General features: G+C 36.2%; 1 protein-coding gene across 1 annotated transcript in view; it reads left to right on the top strand.

Annotated features, from left to right (window-relative positions):
• The window catches only part of astn1 (astrotactin 1), a 251224-nt gene that overhangs the window by 82094 nt on the left and 152836 nt on the right, over window positions 1–16294 (top strand). The window contains exons 5-7 of the mRNA XM_088927324.1: window positions 925–1032; window positions 4598–4744; window positions 6962–7129. Coding sequence (XP_088783450.1) covers window positions 925–1032; window positions 4598–4744; window positions 6962–7129 — 423 coding nt within the window. The remainder of the gene's footprint in view (window positions 1–924; window positions 1033–4597; window positions 4745–6961; window positions 7130–16294) is intronic.

Below are 16294 nucleotides of genomic sequence, written 5' to 3'. Positions count from 1 at the left end.
TTCTCAATTATACAAAACAGCCATGAGCCCTGCTTGAATGGACAATTTTCATCTAGTGAAAAGTTGTGCAGATGCATAATTTATAATCTTGAAAATGAAAGTGTGAAGACTGAACACATTGTTTCCATATTGTAAGATTAGAGCAAAGTTAGAAACCTTGGCAGTATTTTTCACTGTGTGTTATTTGAAGCTTATGTTAGATATGTTAAGCACAGGTTAAAGCCCTTTCTCCATCTGGTGCTGAAAAGTTATGCATTCCTTTATTTAATTAAGATTTACTGTTCTAATGTCTTACTAAGGTACTAAAGTGGCTTCAGAATGTCCAGAAATGTGTGGCTTGTGTGCTACTTAAAACTACTCTTCCCAATATATACAGTAACGTCTGTTCAGCATAAATAGTATTGGCTCCATAAGGAATTCTTAGATGATTTTGAGGTTCTCCTGCTTGCATTTAAGGCACTAAAGGATCTAGCTCCAGGTTACCTTAAGGACTTATTGCATGTGTACAGTCCTGTTCTTAATATGAGATCTACTGATAAAGGTCTTCATATTTTACCTAAGACTTGCTTTCATGCAGTGATCAATAGAGCCTTCCATGATAATGGAATTCACTGCCCAAATATGTAATACTTTTTAAAACTTGCTTAAATACCTGTCTTTTAGATGTATAATTTTGCTTCCACTTGTTTTTATGTACACATTATTCTGTGTGAATTTGCTTCTGTTACGGTATATACTGTGTTTATGCATATACTGTAGTACAGCTCTTTTTTTTGGAAGGTGCTTATAAATTGGATTATTATTATTTTTTACATATTTTGTATCAAAGCTGAGTGGCTTTTGCAGTAGAGTTTTTGCTTTCCTTCTTTTTTTTCTTTTTTTCATTTTTTTCTGCTCTTTTGGAATCTTGTGTTGTATCTGCAGCAGGTTCTGCATTCCTGAATCCTGATGGAGACTCAGGAACAGAAGCCGATAGTGAACCTCAGTTGACCTTTTATACTGACCCTTCCAGAAGCAGACGGCGAAGCCGAGGTATGAGAAATGGTAATGTCCCCAAAATGCAGTTAAATATTGTCTAATAGAAAATAACTGAAACCAATCACATAGAAGGTTTACTTTCAAAATTTTGATGTATCCGCATCTATATGTCAGTGTCATCTGATGCATAAAATTCTTGATGTCTGAGGAAGTGGTATCAGTATAGCTATTCAGCATAGTGAAACCATACATATGGTATAAATTAATTGAGAAAGAAAAATAATTAATTCAATGACAATGATATGACCCATTACGGCTTCTTAAATGCTGGTCCAGTTGAGATACAATTAAAAAATATTTTACTTTTCTCTGAGAGGATATTTTAAATAATGAGTTTAATTGAAGTTCTAGTACTGTTTATTTTTTCTTTCTTTCTTCTTGCATTTTTCTCATTATTACTAGAGATTTCCTTAAATCATTTTTTTCCTGAAGTTTTGCTTACATCTTTTATTCTTCTTTTATTTGCAGGATTTGTTTGGTCTTTTTTCCCATCTGGGCTGAATAGTTTACAGTATATCTGTATATTTGACTTAATTAATGCTCTGAAGAGAAAAAAATTGTTATACTTGCGCTCATACATGATAAACTGTTTTTTTTTTGCCACTTGATAGTAGCACTATAAAATCCTTTCTTATTGAGAGAGACTTTAATACAGTATGTAAAAGGCTGGAGAGTTGACCTCAGAGAATATATCTAGCCCTTTCTTTTTTGCCATTTAGTTAGAAGTTTGAACAGACCCTAGAGGCCCTAGAAAAGACCCTGGAGACTTGTCACTAGCGGAGGCAGAGAAACTCAGTTCAAATCAATGATGTGTGCTGTAACTATCACTATTCCAATTACCAAAAATATTTTAGCGCACAAATGTTAGATGACGCTTACTGTATGCCAACAATATAACTAACACCTTTAATTAGAAAAAAAAAGCTAAAAATTGAACTATTACAACTCATAGTACCATGAACTGTAAATTTGGTGAGAAGAAAACATATTAAGGCTGATAAAAGCTTATTTATAGGGACAAACTGTAGGAATTAATCACCTGTTGCCATTTACTGTATTTTGTTCATACTGGATGTATTGAAGTTGAAGATGGATCACATATTATTTCATATGGAGTTGCTTATTTTTTAAATAATCCAATTTCTGATTCTGTTTTTCTTATAAATTGATCTTATATCATACGCATTTTTCATTTTGAGAGTATAGTTTTGATAGTATAACAGTCTAAAGGATGTTTTGTTCTGGTTTTGAACAGATGAATATCTGTATTCTGTCAGAATAAAACTATGAGACCCTAATGACCTTAACTTGATTCTGTAGTATTTAATGTTACAAAATATACAGAATTATTTTGGCCTTGAATCATAATCAGAATTCTGCAATAGCTTTCCAGACAGTGTTAGATTTTCTAGTAATCTATTACATTTAATGTACTATAAATAGTGTTAAGTATGTATTTCACCACATAACTGATGAAAAAAGGTTTGAAAAAAGTTTTAAACTTAATTTACCTTCTGTTAACTGATTAACAAGTTTGTACGTGAGTGTTGCAGGTGGAGCTGAAAAAGTGTTGATTGTAGGCAGAAATATTGCTGGGGTTTAAGCAGCTGTAGAAAAATAGTATAGCTGTTTTTCATCTCCAAAATACAGTTCTCTGCATCAAAGTATACTATACATTATTAATTCAAAAAAGGTGTTTAAACCAGTGATCTGTAGCTTATGTGACATGTGAAGCATCCTGGAGGAACTCCAATAGCCAAACTACATCTCTAATAACTGGGACAAAATCAAGATCCTGAAAGAGAAGGTTATTATATTACACTAGGAGGAACTTCTTGTATATACTGTATATACTGTCTAGACTTCTTTTAACAATCAGCAACAATTACAGTAATGGATACACAGGAGCATACTGTATGTTTGTGGAATATTTCAATTTTCAGAAGACTTTTGTTAATGTTCTTCATAGAAGATTAATTCTCAAATAACAGGTGGTAGTCATTCAGGGAAACATGTTTCAAATATTTGGATTGAGCATAAACTGGTAAATAGAAATAGGATAGCTGAGAGGTGAATACCCAAATTTGGGGGATCAATTAGTGGAGTTCCACAGGAATTAGTAATAGGACTTGGCTCTTCTTAATTTAAATCACTGGTCTACAGTACAGTTACAGTTACATTCAAGGTGATACCAAAATAATATGATTAGCTCTAGAACACTCTAGAAGAAAGAAATTAAATTCAAAATGATTTAGGTAAGATTCAAGTCTATGTAAACATCAGGTCCAGTAGATAATGTTTAATGTAGACAGGTGCAGAGTCTTGCGTGCAGGTAGTAAAAACATAAACTCTAGAAACAAAATGGAAAACAGAGAGACAGAAGAAGCTACTGTAATTATTAAAAGTGTATATGTTGACCATTAGTTACATCTTCTAGGTAATGTTGGGAAGCAATTCAAAAAGCACATAAAATGTTAGGGCATAAAGTCAAAAGAATGTAAATATTATGTTAAAATTGTATAACACACTAGTAATGCCTCATTTAAAATATTGTGTAAGTTTAAATCAGCATGTTAAGAAAATATATTGTACTCTGGAGCCAGTCCAGAGAAAAGCAACCATACATTCTGAGGCTTAAGGGGATTTCCTACACTGACAGGCTGCAGGAACAAACCCTTTTTAGTCCTGAACAGAAAAAATTAGGAGGGGACCTGATACGAGTATTCTAAGTGCTCAAAGGCTTTGACACGATCAATACAGAGGAACCTGTAAAACATGAACCAGGGGACGCAAGTGGAAACTGTGTGGAACTGCATTTAAAACAGATAACTGGATAACCCAGAGTTTTAAGGGAGAATGAAGGATACCCAGCCATGCTGTTCAAGTCTGACTTTGTTAAAAAAAATGGTCATATGATTTGCTTGGATCAATTATCTGTTAGCTACAAAACAATTTAAACACATTGAATAACCTCTTGCTTGTAACACTTCTTATGTTCTTATTTATACAATATTTTGAAGGGTTTGCAAGATGTTAAACCAGATGAGATTCCAAATTAGTTTTTTTTTTTAATCTGTCGTTGCCACAAATGATGGCTGAGGATACACTGGAATACTATTGAAATCTGGCCCTATAAACATTTTCTACAAAGGGGAGTTGCACTGCAGTTCAGTCATCTCTGTCCCAAGGAAATGTCTCCACATTCACATCAAATGTCAAAACGTTTGTAAGTCAATACTGTACCAGTTGGAGGAAGTGAAAAAAGAGAGTGTGTGTGTTGAGGGGTAGGGGTAGGGATAGAGCAAAGCAGAGATGGAGCTTGAAATGTGGATATTAAACTGTCTCAGCACATCTAACGGCCACGTTCAAAAGTAAGCCCTTATCTGTGTCTTGCAATGAGAGGCGGATCCTGCATCCAGCATTCCCTGTGGCCACATTTCGATTCAGAAGCCTTACCACAGGCAGTAACCCCTGAGGCGCCTTGTTTGTGGCTTTACAGCCCCTGTGAGATGAAAAAAGAGAGTGTGGCCACAGCTCCTTTTCATTCTGTATCTGACAGGTTCTCCTCGAAGCCCCATCAATAAAACCACCCTCACTCTGATCAGTGTTGTCAGCTGTGTGATTGGCTTGGTCTATTCCTCTCACCTCTCCTGTCCCCTCAATGTCCGCGTCATTCTCCACGTGCCTGAGCACCTGATTGCAGATGGTGAGTATCACTCAAATGGAGAGCTACTATAGGCATGGTCTGTGCCCTTCCACCTCTAGAGATAATAGGCGACACCTCACTACATCAGTGATCTCTAACGCTAATGCACAGCTGTTCACTGAACATGAAAAGAGTCTAGAATCATTTTAAGAATTAAGATTTTAAATTAAAACTATTTAAAGATGCTAATTTTTTTTTGTATTGCATGGATATTCAACTTGTTCATCGTTTTTCTGCACTCCCGATGAATCTAATTTTTATTCTGTATTTGGGTACATTCATTTTGCTATGAGTGAATGCACAGAATGGTTAATAGGCATCATGGCATTGCTCTTTTGGATTGCTTTTGATTTAATTGTTTTGGTATGCAGAGCACAATTTACAACAAGAATGTGCAGTAATGGCTGTGGGTGTTCCTTGTTTTTTGTTGAAGAAAAAGTCAGAACTAACTAAATAAGAATAAGTAAAATGTATACTGTATATCTCTCTACAGAAGTGTATTTACTGAGCATAAAAACATCACTTCTAAACTACAACAAATTCACTGTTATCAGGAAAATAACATTCATTTTTGTAGCAGGTGTGCTGAAATTGTATTGAACAGACATGACAGGTAAATTCATTATGCTGATTAACATTTGTCACCAACAGGACTGATCAACAGGGGGTCTACTGTGAAAGTCACAAGCTGGAGGCTTGTGGTTGCTGTTTGATGTACTGTAATACAAGCTTTACATTTGAGATGCAGATGCTGCCTTGTAAGACTCTGTCCCATTTCTCTAAAAACCATGGACAAGCATGTTACTGTTCACTGGTGTCTGTGGCCCAGATGCAACACGTCATCCCAGATCATTCCATAGAGTTTCTATCTGGCTCATGTTTGGCAAACAGGGTTTCCACATCGGGTCCTGCATTTTCAGTTACACGACCACATGTGACATATTCCATTGTCCTAATGGAATGTCAAGATGCATGCACAGGAAAAGCCTTGAAGTTCCGGGACTTGTTCAATGTAGTGCTGTACAGTCAGGTTGCCATCAATCACACAGGTCCCAACTGGTAATCCACTGAAGCTGAGCAGGTGTGATGGGAACACTATACTGTATAAAAAGTCACCATCCTTTGGATGAAATGTAAAACTGAGGTCCTAACAATTCCTGGTCATTAAATATCACAGGGCATTTTTCAAAAAGAGTAGGGTCGTTAACCACATTGTCCAGGTCAGATTTCCCTCGGGCCTTTACCAATCATTGCCTCCCAATAATCCCCATATATTATTTGGCTTAATTACTCTGTTCTCCTCCCCACTGACAGCTGGTGTGTGGTGAGCGTACTGGCATACTTTGGCTACCATTGCATCATCCAGGTGGGGGCAACACATTGATGGTGGTGGAGGGCAATTGCCACTGCCTGTAAAGCACTTTGAGTGGAGTGTCCAGAAAGGCACAATATAAGTGTAAGGAATCATCATCATCATCAATCAAGTGGAGTACTACAATAATTAGGCAGTTCTACCCAGACCATTTCATTTCGACCTTCCCAAAGAGTGTTCTGTTGTACGCATTCAGTGAATCATTTTGCATGTTTGCACTCTTAATCATCACTAAAGAGGATTTTTGAAACATTGATGTGACTTAACCCAGCCTCCAACATTATTCTTAGGTATTATTCTCTTCACAGGCAAGGCAGAGTATATTGGTCCTTTCTGTGCTTTTCTTTCTTAATTTGCACCGGGCTTGACGTTCAGCAGGCAAAATTGCCTCAACACCCAACTCTAATCAGCTCTTTCTACAAGGAGGTAATTTAAATTTAGCGTGTATGCAGGAGTCAGTGAAGTATATCACGGTCAATAACGGATAATTAGTTGATTAAAATGATGTCAAAAACGTTTAATCAGTATCCTAAATCCATTTACTTTATTCTTCTAAAAACATTCATTCGTAGAGTGATGTTACATTTGATGCTCAGTAAATATACAGTATCTGCAGTATATGGTCTATCATCCCAGGTTAAAAGGTATCCAGTAAATAAATCAATCAATCAAAGCCGGATTCTCTAATCACACAATTATGGGATTCTAGCAAGAGTTCCTCTGAGTTAGAATTGTGTTTGTGCTTCTATAATCAAAACTTTTCTTCTTCAATATGCAGTGGCACCCTGCAGCAGCTACTGTTTGCATTCCTAATAACATGCTGTTTTTTTTTCCTCTGCCTTCAGGGAGCAGGTTTATTCTGCTTCAGGGGAGTCAGCTGGATGCCAGTGACTGGCTGAACCCAGCTCAGGTTCTACTCTTCTACCAGCAGAATGCCAGTGGACCGTGGGTGACAGAACTTTGTGGGCGACGATTACTAGACCCCTGTGAGCATCAGTGTGACCCAGAAACAGGTATGGGGTTTCAGATGTCCACGCATATCACACGAATAATGTCCAATATACTATGTTTCAAACAAGGATGAAAACTAGGACAGCATAATAGTTAGTCCATGCTGGTAGGAGACGTACCGTACAAAGCCTAGAATGAGAAGACCTTCATGGATGGTATTTTCAGCATAAGAAGATGAAGACGCCTAGGAGGTTCTCCTCATCCCTGGAATGCTCAGGATTAAATCGCATTAGAGATTTTAAATTACACCTCAGAGAACTGCAAGGCCGAAACTTTGTAGAGGAACTATTACAGCTGTGATTGCAAAATAAGTGAATAATTCAGGGAAATTAATTTCCGTTAAGTTGTATCATATTTTTGTGATGCTGCTCAGTTGCTTTTGTGAGGCTTTGTATTCTTTGCTTTAAAAAAATATGTATGACACTGAATCATGAGAATGTGTCATCGAAAGTGTCAGCTGAGAGCATTAGTCTAGCTAAGGGAACCATTATGCACAATACAAACAGTAATAACTCAAGAGACTGAAGTGAATCAGATCTATTATTAAAGAATTCCTCTTGTGAAAAAGCCAAGCTAGATGTGCACGATGGGGTGTATTTACACTGTGTGAAAGCTGGTGCCTATGGAAACCGGATGGCTTTATAACACCCTGAAAGGAACAGTTTAAAAAATAATAGGCAGTACATCTGTTTTTAAAATAGTTGGACTGCTGCTGCTTTTAATTGCTGCTGTATTTTGTGTGCTGAGCTGGAGATTTAATCATTTTTGTTGTTTGTATTTCCCTAATACTTTACTAATTCATCTATTGTTTTAAGTACAGAATATGCTCAAAATAAAAAAGTATATTGTACTAGTGCAATATTTGTTTTACCCATCTGAAATTGCAAGTTCAGCTTGAATTACTGTGGGGTGAGGTATTATTTAATATACTGTAAGTACCTGTATAAGATTTTTTATGGGGTGCATATACCTTGTTGATCCTGTATGCAGAGGCAGTTGGTGAGAGGAAGATAACAGTTTTTATTGTGCAGATTCAAAGAAAAAAAGGTAACAGCAGTGGCATCATATTCTCTCCAGGTTTTTGAAGACGTTATTTTATTGCACACAATTTTCTACCTTGAACATCAATATCAGCTAAAACATAAGGAGATTTACTGTAGGTAGAAATGATTTTAATTTTGAGTTTTGAAGTGCTGTACCCAAGAAACAAAATAGGTGAGTATATACAGTATAATGAGTAGTTTTAGTTGCTCTAATTTGAGGTTTTGCAATAAACTTATGCAGGGACAGCAGAGCTTGCCTGAGGGATAGAATTGGCCTGACTCAGGTTATTCACATTCCTGCTTTACTTTTTTATATATTTTAACAGATTAGTAGGTGTGAAAACTCATAAATTGAGTGGAAAGTGAGGGAATTTTTTGTTATTGCCCGGAGAGCTATTTTCTTAACCTTGCTCCCAAAGGATTTTAAAGTGCAGTGAGTCCTGGCTATATTTTAATTGGTGCTAGGGCAGCTTTAGGCACAGAAACACTGAAATACAGGGTCTGAGGTGCTCATTCTATTGGTAGCATTGTGAGAGACCTCATGTTAATAATGGTGTGTGCATGTGTATACACGTGGAAAACTGAATACTCTTTACTGAAACATTCGTGATAACAGCAGAGATCACAGGTTTAGAGGTGATCAAACCATGTCATTCTTTTCTTTCCAGTAACTTAATTGATGTTTTATTCTGTGGCATGGTGTCACAGTGGTTAGCATTTCTGCCTCAGAGCACTGGAGCCCTGGGTTCAATGCCAGATCTGAGGTGCTACAGTACATTATCTGTGTAGAGTGTCTATGCTTTCCCTGTGTTTGCGTGGGTTTGCTCTGGGTTCTTCCCACTGTCCAAAGACATACTGGTAGGTTAATTGGCTTCTGTTGTTAATTGGCCCTGGTTTGAGTGTGTGTGTGTGTCTCTGTGTCTGCCTGCCCTCCTGGTGCCCAGTGATGTGTACACTGCCTTGTGCTGTTGCTTGCTGAGGCAGCCCTGCAACCCTGAATGAGATGAAGAGGTTAGAAAATTGAATTGAATTGAATTAACCTTTATTGCCTCTAAGGAAATGTATCTTGTACATCAAGAGCTCATAACATACTGTATACAGTATGACAATAATACTATCCACAGTACAATACCATGATACACAAAAACAATTAATGGCATTTCTCAGTCAGAACTCAATCCAGTGTCATAAGCTGAAAAACAGACAATTAGCTAGTAAAGTGTCTGAAACAACAACATTAATAATAAGATCCCTATCTCCAAACAATCTTTTCAACAATTCAATCCTTTTAGTTCAACCATCCAGTACTGTTGGGTATACTGTAAATGAAGTAAATGCTCTTACTCTTTAAAGAATAGAATATATTCTACAGTATATATCTACTGTATATATACTGTATATATTTATGATATATTCTAAAAAGAGTGGATAACAGAGGTCATCTAAATTCTATGTGCAAGATATAATAATATGTTGTCTGCTATTGAGATATGGGAATACAAAATGCAATCATTTTTTTGCAGGAGCTAATGTTGTACAGTAAATGCGTCCTATAGGGAGATGGTGTCTAGTACAGCCTTGGGGACAGGAGGGAACCAGAGAGAGTTAAATGACTGGGTGACTGTAGGCAGCTGCTGCAAGAAAGAGTGGGCATGTTGCATACTGGCGGCCTCCCAAGAGCTTGGCGTGCCCTGCCACTTCCAGAACTTACTGGTGACAGAGCTGGACACTGAAAGCCTGGAGGAAAATGGGAGATCTGATGGGCATCAGGGCACTCAGGAACTCACTCTCCCCAATTAAAGGAAGGGGGAGACTAAAAGTATTAGAGGTACAGACATAATATACTGTAATTATAGATACACAGTACTGTAATACAGTTATTATAATATGAGATATAGACATAATTATATACAGTATACTGTACTGTTTAAAATGCAATTATTATTATTATAATATGGTTTTATAATAATTAAACTTTGTGTATGTGCTTGAAATCTCCAAACTTGAGTCTGCAGGTACTGTACAGTTTATGATGTTGGAAAGACAACTATGAAGGGACGAGGCAGAGCTTTCAGGCAGATGCAGATTTCAGTAAATGTTAAACTCTCCAAACAAAACTGTCCTTAAAAAATAAGTCAACATCTAGGACAATTTGGCACAAATGGTTAAATAGAAAAATTAAGAAAAAAATTAGAAGTATGAGAAGGAAAGATAGCACCTACAGACAACAGAAAACATAAAAGATCCCAAACAATCTACGAAGACAAAGAATCTACCAAGTTGCGTGTGCTGCCTGCAAAAGACATTTGTTATAAATATATATAGTATGGCATGTATTTAGGCTTATATTTTCTTTTCATAAAGGGTGCTTAGTTTGCTTGTATTAAAAATCCTATCATGATTTGTTTTTTTGGCCTTCAGAATTTTATTCAACAAAATGTATTCAAAGTGTTCAATTCCTCAGTGACATGGTATAGCATCTACTCATTCCTGCTGTGTGGAAATTGCCAATGCTTAAATTATGATTTAGATATACTGAGACACCCTTTTCAAATGAATGCACATCAGTAATAAAATAATAAGTTGGCCTCTTACAGGATGGATTGACACCTGCAGCCGTTTGTACTGAAAGCAGTGGTCTGTGGAGCCCTGCTGTTATCTCAAGTGTGCGGGCTATGAATCATACAGTGATGAAAACTTTAAGGGACCTGAAGCAAAAATACTGTAATTATTTTACTCACAATTTACATTTTTCTTACATATAGTGTACATATAATCACATTAACATGTTATTTTTCATTTTAACAGAGAGTTTAACTGCGTTTTTGGAGTTCAGAATGTCTAAGGTTCTCCGAAGCTTTTAAAAGTCTTTGAACAGCATCTTTGATTCTTGTGTTTCAAGTGCAGATTGAAATGAGGTGGTCACCATCTGCCTCTTTCTTTTATAACATAACTTAAGGTTGGTGTATTCATGTCTAAAAGATTCTCTAAATCTAACAAACTTTTCTCTTGCTACTTTTACATTTTATTTTCTTATCTTTTGGGGGATCTGACAGATCGTGTCAGCTCGAAGTACGGTTACTTTCACTGATCAAGTTTACATCTGCTCTGTGTTTTGTTTCCAGTACATTTATATTTTCATGTGAACAAATCAAATGTAATAGACTTGGTGATTTTAATACATTTGCATATACAAATTAAATAGAAGAAGAAATCTCGGGGGAGAAAGAAACTGAGCAATACATTTAATCATCTTCAGGAAACATTTCCTCACTACAATCATCTGGATAGTTATGAAAAAAAACAAACAAATATGGCATTCAAAAATCCAAAATTTTCCAGATTACTACATTTATGTTTTTTTTTTATTAAGGTCATGTCAGTACTGTAGTTGAAAATTGCATCGTATTGTTATACAAGTACAGTAGCACTGAAGAATTTATGAAAATGTACAGTAAGTAACAATATGGAAGATGGCTTTCAACCAACCTTTTGTTTCAGGATCAATCATGTTTAATTGTCCTACAGTGTATGTTGATTTTTTTACTTGAAACATAAAAGGTTGAAGATTGGAACAGGTTACATGTTAACAATGTTAACATTTTACATGTTAAAAAAAGAAGCAAAGGCTGAAATTGGGAATGGGTAGCGATTTACAATCAAACAGTACACATACAGTATAGGGAACAGTGAATTTAACTTACAGTGTTTGAGAGGCTTAAATTTGTGTCCATTATTTAACTGCATCTACTTGTAAATGTAGATCTCACTCATTTCTTTTTGCCCCCCTGCTGGGAGATATTATAAAGTATTTTAAATCAAAGGTATTTTGATTTTACTCTCTCATTGCTTCTTCTCTGAGTTCTTATCTTCTCTCAATTTCCTTAAATTCTGTGAAATAATATATACTGTCTCCCAGGTATCCGTTTTCAGGGATTTATCTGAGTGTAACAAACTTTGTTAATATCTAATAAAACTGGGCCCCTTGTGATTTTCATGATATTTCCTATTTTCTGAACACAGCCCCGGCTGTATAAAAGATGAAAAATAATGCTAATTGATTTTTATGCAATGGAGAATTAAATTTCCTGCAAGGAAATCATCCATGGCTTACTGTGTAGCCTGTTCTCTTGACAATTGTAACAGCCTCTTTGTGTTGTAATGTCAGAGGTGTAGTTCTAATGCCAATTTAATTTTTGGATACAGCAATTACTTGGTGCCTTTTCTTCTTTAGTTTGGTCCTGATTAGTCTTCCATTGTAAAGTGGATAAAGGCTTGGTCCTTGACTTGATTGCCTTTCCCCTTTAACAGAAAACACTTCCTGTGGCTTTGTATTAAAGTTTCAAATTTTCATTTTTGGCTTAAAAAATCATTTATGATCAAACTGTCATGCAGCTTGACTAAACTCTTGCATTTTGCTACTGATTGCCAGGGTATTTCTAGCGACAGACATGATGATTTTGTTTCTGAAAGCAAAGCAGGAGCAATAAAACAAAAAGACCAGTGCAAATAAACATGATTCTCAGTACACACAGTATAATACAGTGTGTGCTTGTATTTGTGTTCGATTGCTGGATGAATGCCTAAATTTAGCATTAAAACAGTAAAGCACATTTCCAAGAGTATGCTGTCTTGCCTAAAATCCAGTTTGAAAATGATGTCACACAGCAATGCTTGCTTTAAAGCTGTTTGTCTAATGTAATTGTTATTTATATCCCCAATATCCCCTTACTGTTATGATGGAATGTCATTGTCCTGAGTAATTAATTTCTTTTGTCTTTTACTTTCACATGGAGTGAGATTTTGTTGAATACTATACCACTGCTGTAGTGGTGTTGATAACATACAAATCTTTATTAAGGAATTGCATACAACTGGTTTTGTACATAAAACTGAAGGATTAAACTTTCAGTATACTTGTCATTTGAATGTTCTAACACTAACTGAATGAATATACAGTATGTCCCAGTACTCCAGCTTTGTATTGTGGAGGGTTTTTCTTTTGCATACAAGCTTCCAAAGTGATTGACAGAAAACATTTGCTGTTGTTTGATTATAATATCTTGGGAAAAAAAAGGAATTTAAATCCTACCAGATGTAAAACATATTGCAAATTAACAGAATAAAACCTCACTGATTGTTAAGTGTCTAAAGGTTCAAATGTAAAAATATCAATGTAGCGAATTAGTTTTTCCAGTACCATTGTGTGGGATACCTACTGGTAAACATAAATGGATTTTTAAAATATGTATTATTACATATTTGCTGCATGCTGCACTTTTTACCTGAATAGTATAATTCCAGCAGTGCATGAACAATATAATTTAGGTGATTTCTGATTCAAACAAAAATATTAAGACCTGGAGCAGGTCACTGAAACACAAATAGCCCATATGTCTTTTCTTTGTTCACTGTTGAAGAGACACCAGATACCACACCCAGGTGAATTTCATCAGGCAGGTATCATTGTGCAGTTTCTGCAGAACTATTTTTCATTAATGCGTACATATTGAATACCGATAAATATACTGTATGAAACATACCTATACATACTGTACTGTGCCACAGTTATATGTATTAAACAGAGAAGTAGTTCTAATGTCTTTTATTAACTGACACACAAAAAGACATTTCATTTATATTAAACAGCTTAATTAAAAAAGCAAGTGGAAAACATTTTTCTTAATAATATGTACAGTTTAAAGCACTTGCGTCCTTAATCGAATTCTGTGTTAAGTTCAGGGTTATTTCTCACAGATGCTGTTTTGCTGATTGCAATTCTATTTTCATTCGGTTTCCAAACCATTAGCTGTAATGTATCCAAAATGTTTGTGGTCATTACTCAGGCTACTGTGGGCACCAAAAGTGCTTCCAGTTATTTTCATTGGATTGTTTCTCAAAGTAAATGTTCTTACGAAAAGGTTTAAAGTCAGGTGTTTTTCTGAGGTATAATTATTAAAATATTTCTCCTGTAGAAAACTGCAGTACAGTTCCAACCTAATTATACTGCAAAATCACTTAGATCTCTCTGGAGATGAGCTTGCTGGAATTTCAAGCCTTAAAAGATATTCATACAGATCCCTTTACAATGTTTTCCAGCATTCTGTAATGACATGATCATGCAGGAATTTCATGTTACTGTCCTCCACCCTTTATGATAAAGCTGCTTATTCCTAGGAAGGCAGTCTGATGCCTATGCCAGAAGCATAGAGTTCACAAGGCAGGACTATATCCTGAATGGGTTGCCAGTTGAGCAGAGGTCACATAGACACACAGGGACGATATAGAGACACCAATTAATCAAGCAAGTCTTTTGGAGGTGGTAGCACTACATAGAAACTCACACAGACACAATGAGAACATGCAAATGTCACACAGAAGATGCTCCATGTAGTATCAAAAATACGCAATGGGGAGATTTGCAGATTGGATAGTACAGTATCTTTCTTAAAAAATATAAAATGTTATGTTTGTTTAGCATTGTAGAGAGCTAGTGTACTGTATAAGATAAGATCACTTTATTGGCCATATACAATTTCTTGCATTAGGAATTTGTCTTTTCGCATACCCCAGCTTGCTCTCCATGAGACACACACAGACAGGGAGAGTAGCTTGGGGTCAGAATGCAGGGTCAGCCATTTATACAGCAGCCCTTCAGCAGTTGGGGTTAAGGGCCTTGCTCAGGGGCCCAGCGGAGTAGGATTCCTTTGCCGGCCACAGCATTTGAACCGGCAACCTTCCAGCCACAGGTGCAGATTCTTAGCCACAGTGCCACTGCTCCACCCGTACAGTATGTCATATTTATTATAAGTAATTTGAGTCCAAAAAAGATGAGGTTGACATTTATTCACACTAGTTTGTAAATCCTCCAATGGCAAGGATTCCACTGAAGAAATGCCTCCTGTATTGTACTGTACAGTTTTAGTGCTTCCTGAAGAATTTTTTACCATTCCCCAGGCAGAATTGCCCTACAGTAGGTCCTTCAGATCATATGATGTTTGTTTGTGAGCTGCCTTCATGAGTTGAACAAAAACCATTAAATTGGGTTGAGGTTAGGAGACTGATAGCCCATTAAGAACATTTATTTTGTGTGCATTTCATGCATTTTGTTATTAGTTTCTTTTCTGGGTGTTTGCTTTGGATCATTGTCATGCTGGAATGTCCGTTTTCTTGGCGTGAGCTTGTCAGCTCAAAACCAGGCGTTGGTGATTACCACTGTGCTGCCAGGAATTCCATCACCGGTAGATGCCAAACAACTCCAAAACATAAAAGTTCCTCCTGCTATATTTCTCACTGGGCTTGGGTGTTTGCTCAAAAGGAGCATTTTACTGCAAACACTGGTAAGCATGTCAGAAGAATCAAAAGTTTTTGTTTTATCTGAACATAGGACACATTGAATATGTGGTACTGTATATATCAAATGAATACAGTACTACATTGAATATGTAGTATACAGTATGCATTGAATGTAGTTTGTGACACATTGTATCCAGTCAGTTAATGCTGGAGATCTCTAGCTGTTACCTTTGTATTTTTATGGTTACCTCCCAAGCTACTTTTTTAGCAGACTGTAGGTTCAAGGTTTGCCAATATACAGCTTTTATATTTAAGGGTAACCTTTTAAATTTCTGAATAGTGGAGAGGAAAATTCAGATTTTTGTGGATTTGTTATAACCATTCCTCTACATGAGGAGGTCAATGGCTACTGTATATGCCTGCAGTCTTCAGAAAGCTTTCTGACCCTAACCATGATACAGTACATGCTACTACTGACTACTGAGTGTCACAGTATGTGTAACATATTTGGCATTGGATATTTTGATACAATCCTAAATAGAGGGCAAAGAAAGTTCTAACATTCCGTTATATGACAGCCGATCTGATGGGAATTTAATTTAACACTGACACTTTAATTAAATCAGTCATTTATATCTTATTTTTTCACACTTTTGTTTCAAACCCTTTGTGTCAGGGTGTCACTAGAAGCAATTAAGTTTTGGTATTCACAGTGGATCTTTGTGAAAACCTGCTCAGAGTGATTATTCTCTTATTCTCTTACTTTCCTGAATATCGGGGTGAATGTGAATGTTATACTGTGGAGAGGAGCCTTAAATAGGTTCTTTA

The sequence above is a fragment of the Atractosteus spatula genome, chromosome 11 (assembly GCF_055471065.1).
Source record: "Atractosteus spatula isolate fAtrSpa1 chromosome 11, fAtrSpa1.hap1, whole genome shotgun sequence".
NCBI lineage: Eukaryota > Metazoa > Chordata > Actinopteri > Semionotiformes > Lepisosteidae > Atractosteus > Atractosteus spatula.
The sequence above is the reverse complement of the archived record's forward strand: the minus strand, read 5'-3'. Positions and strand labels throughout refer to the sequence as shown.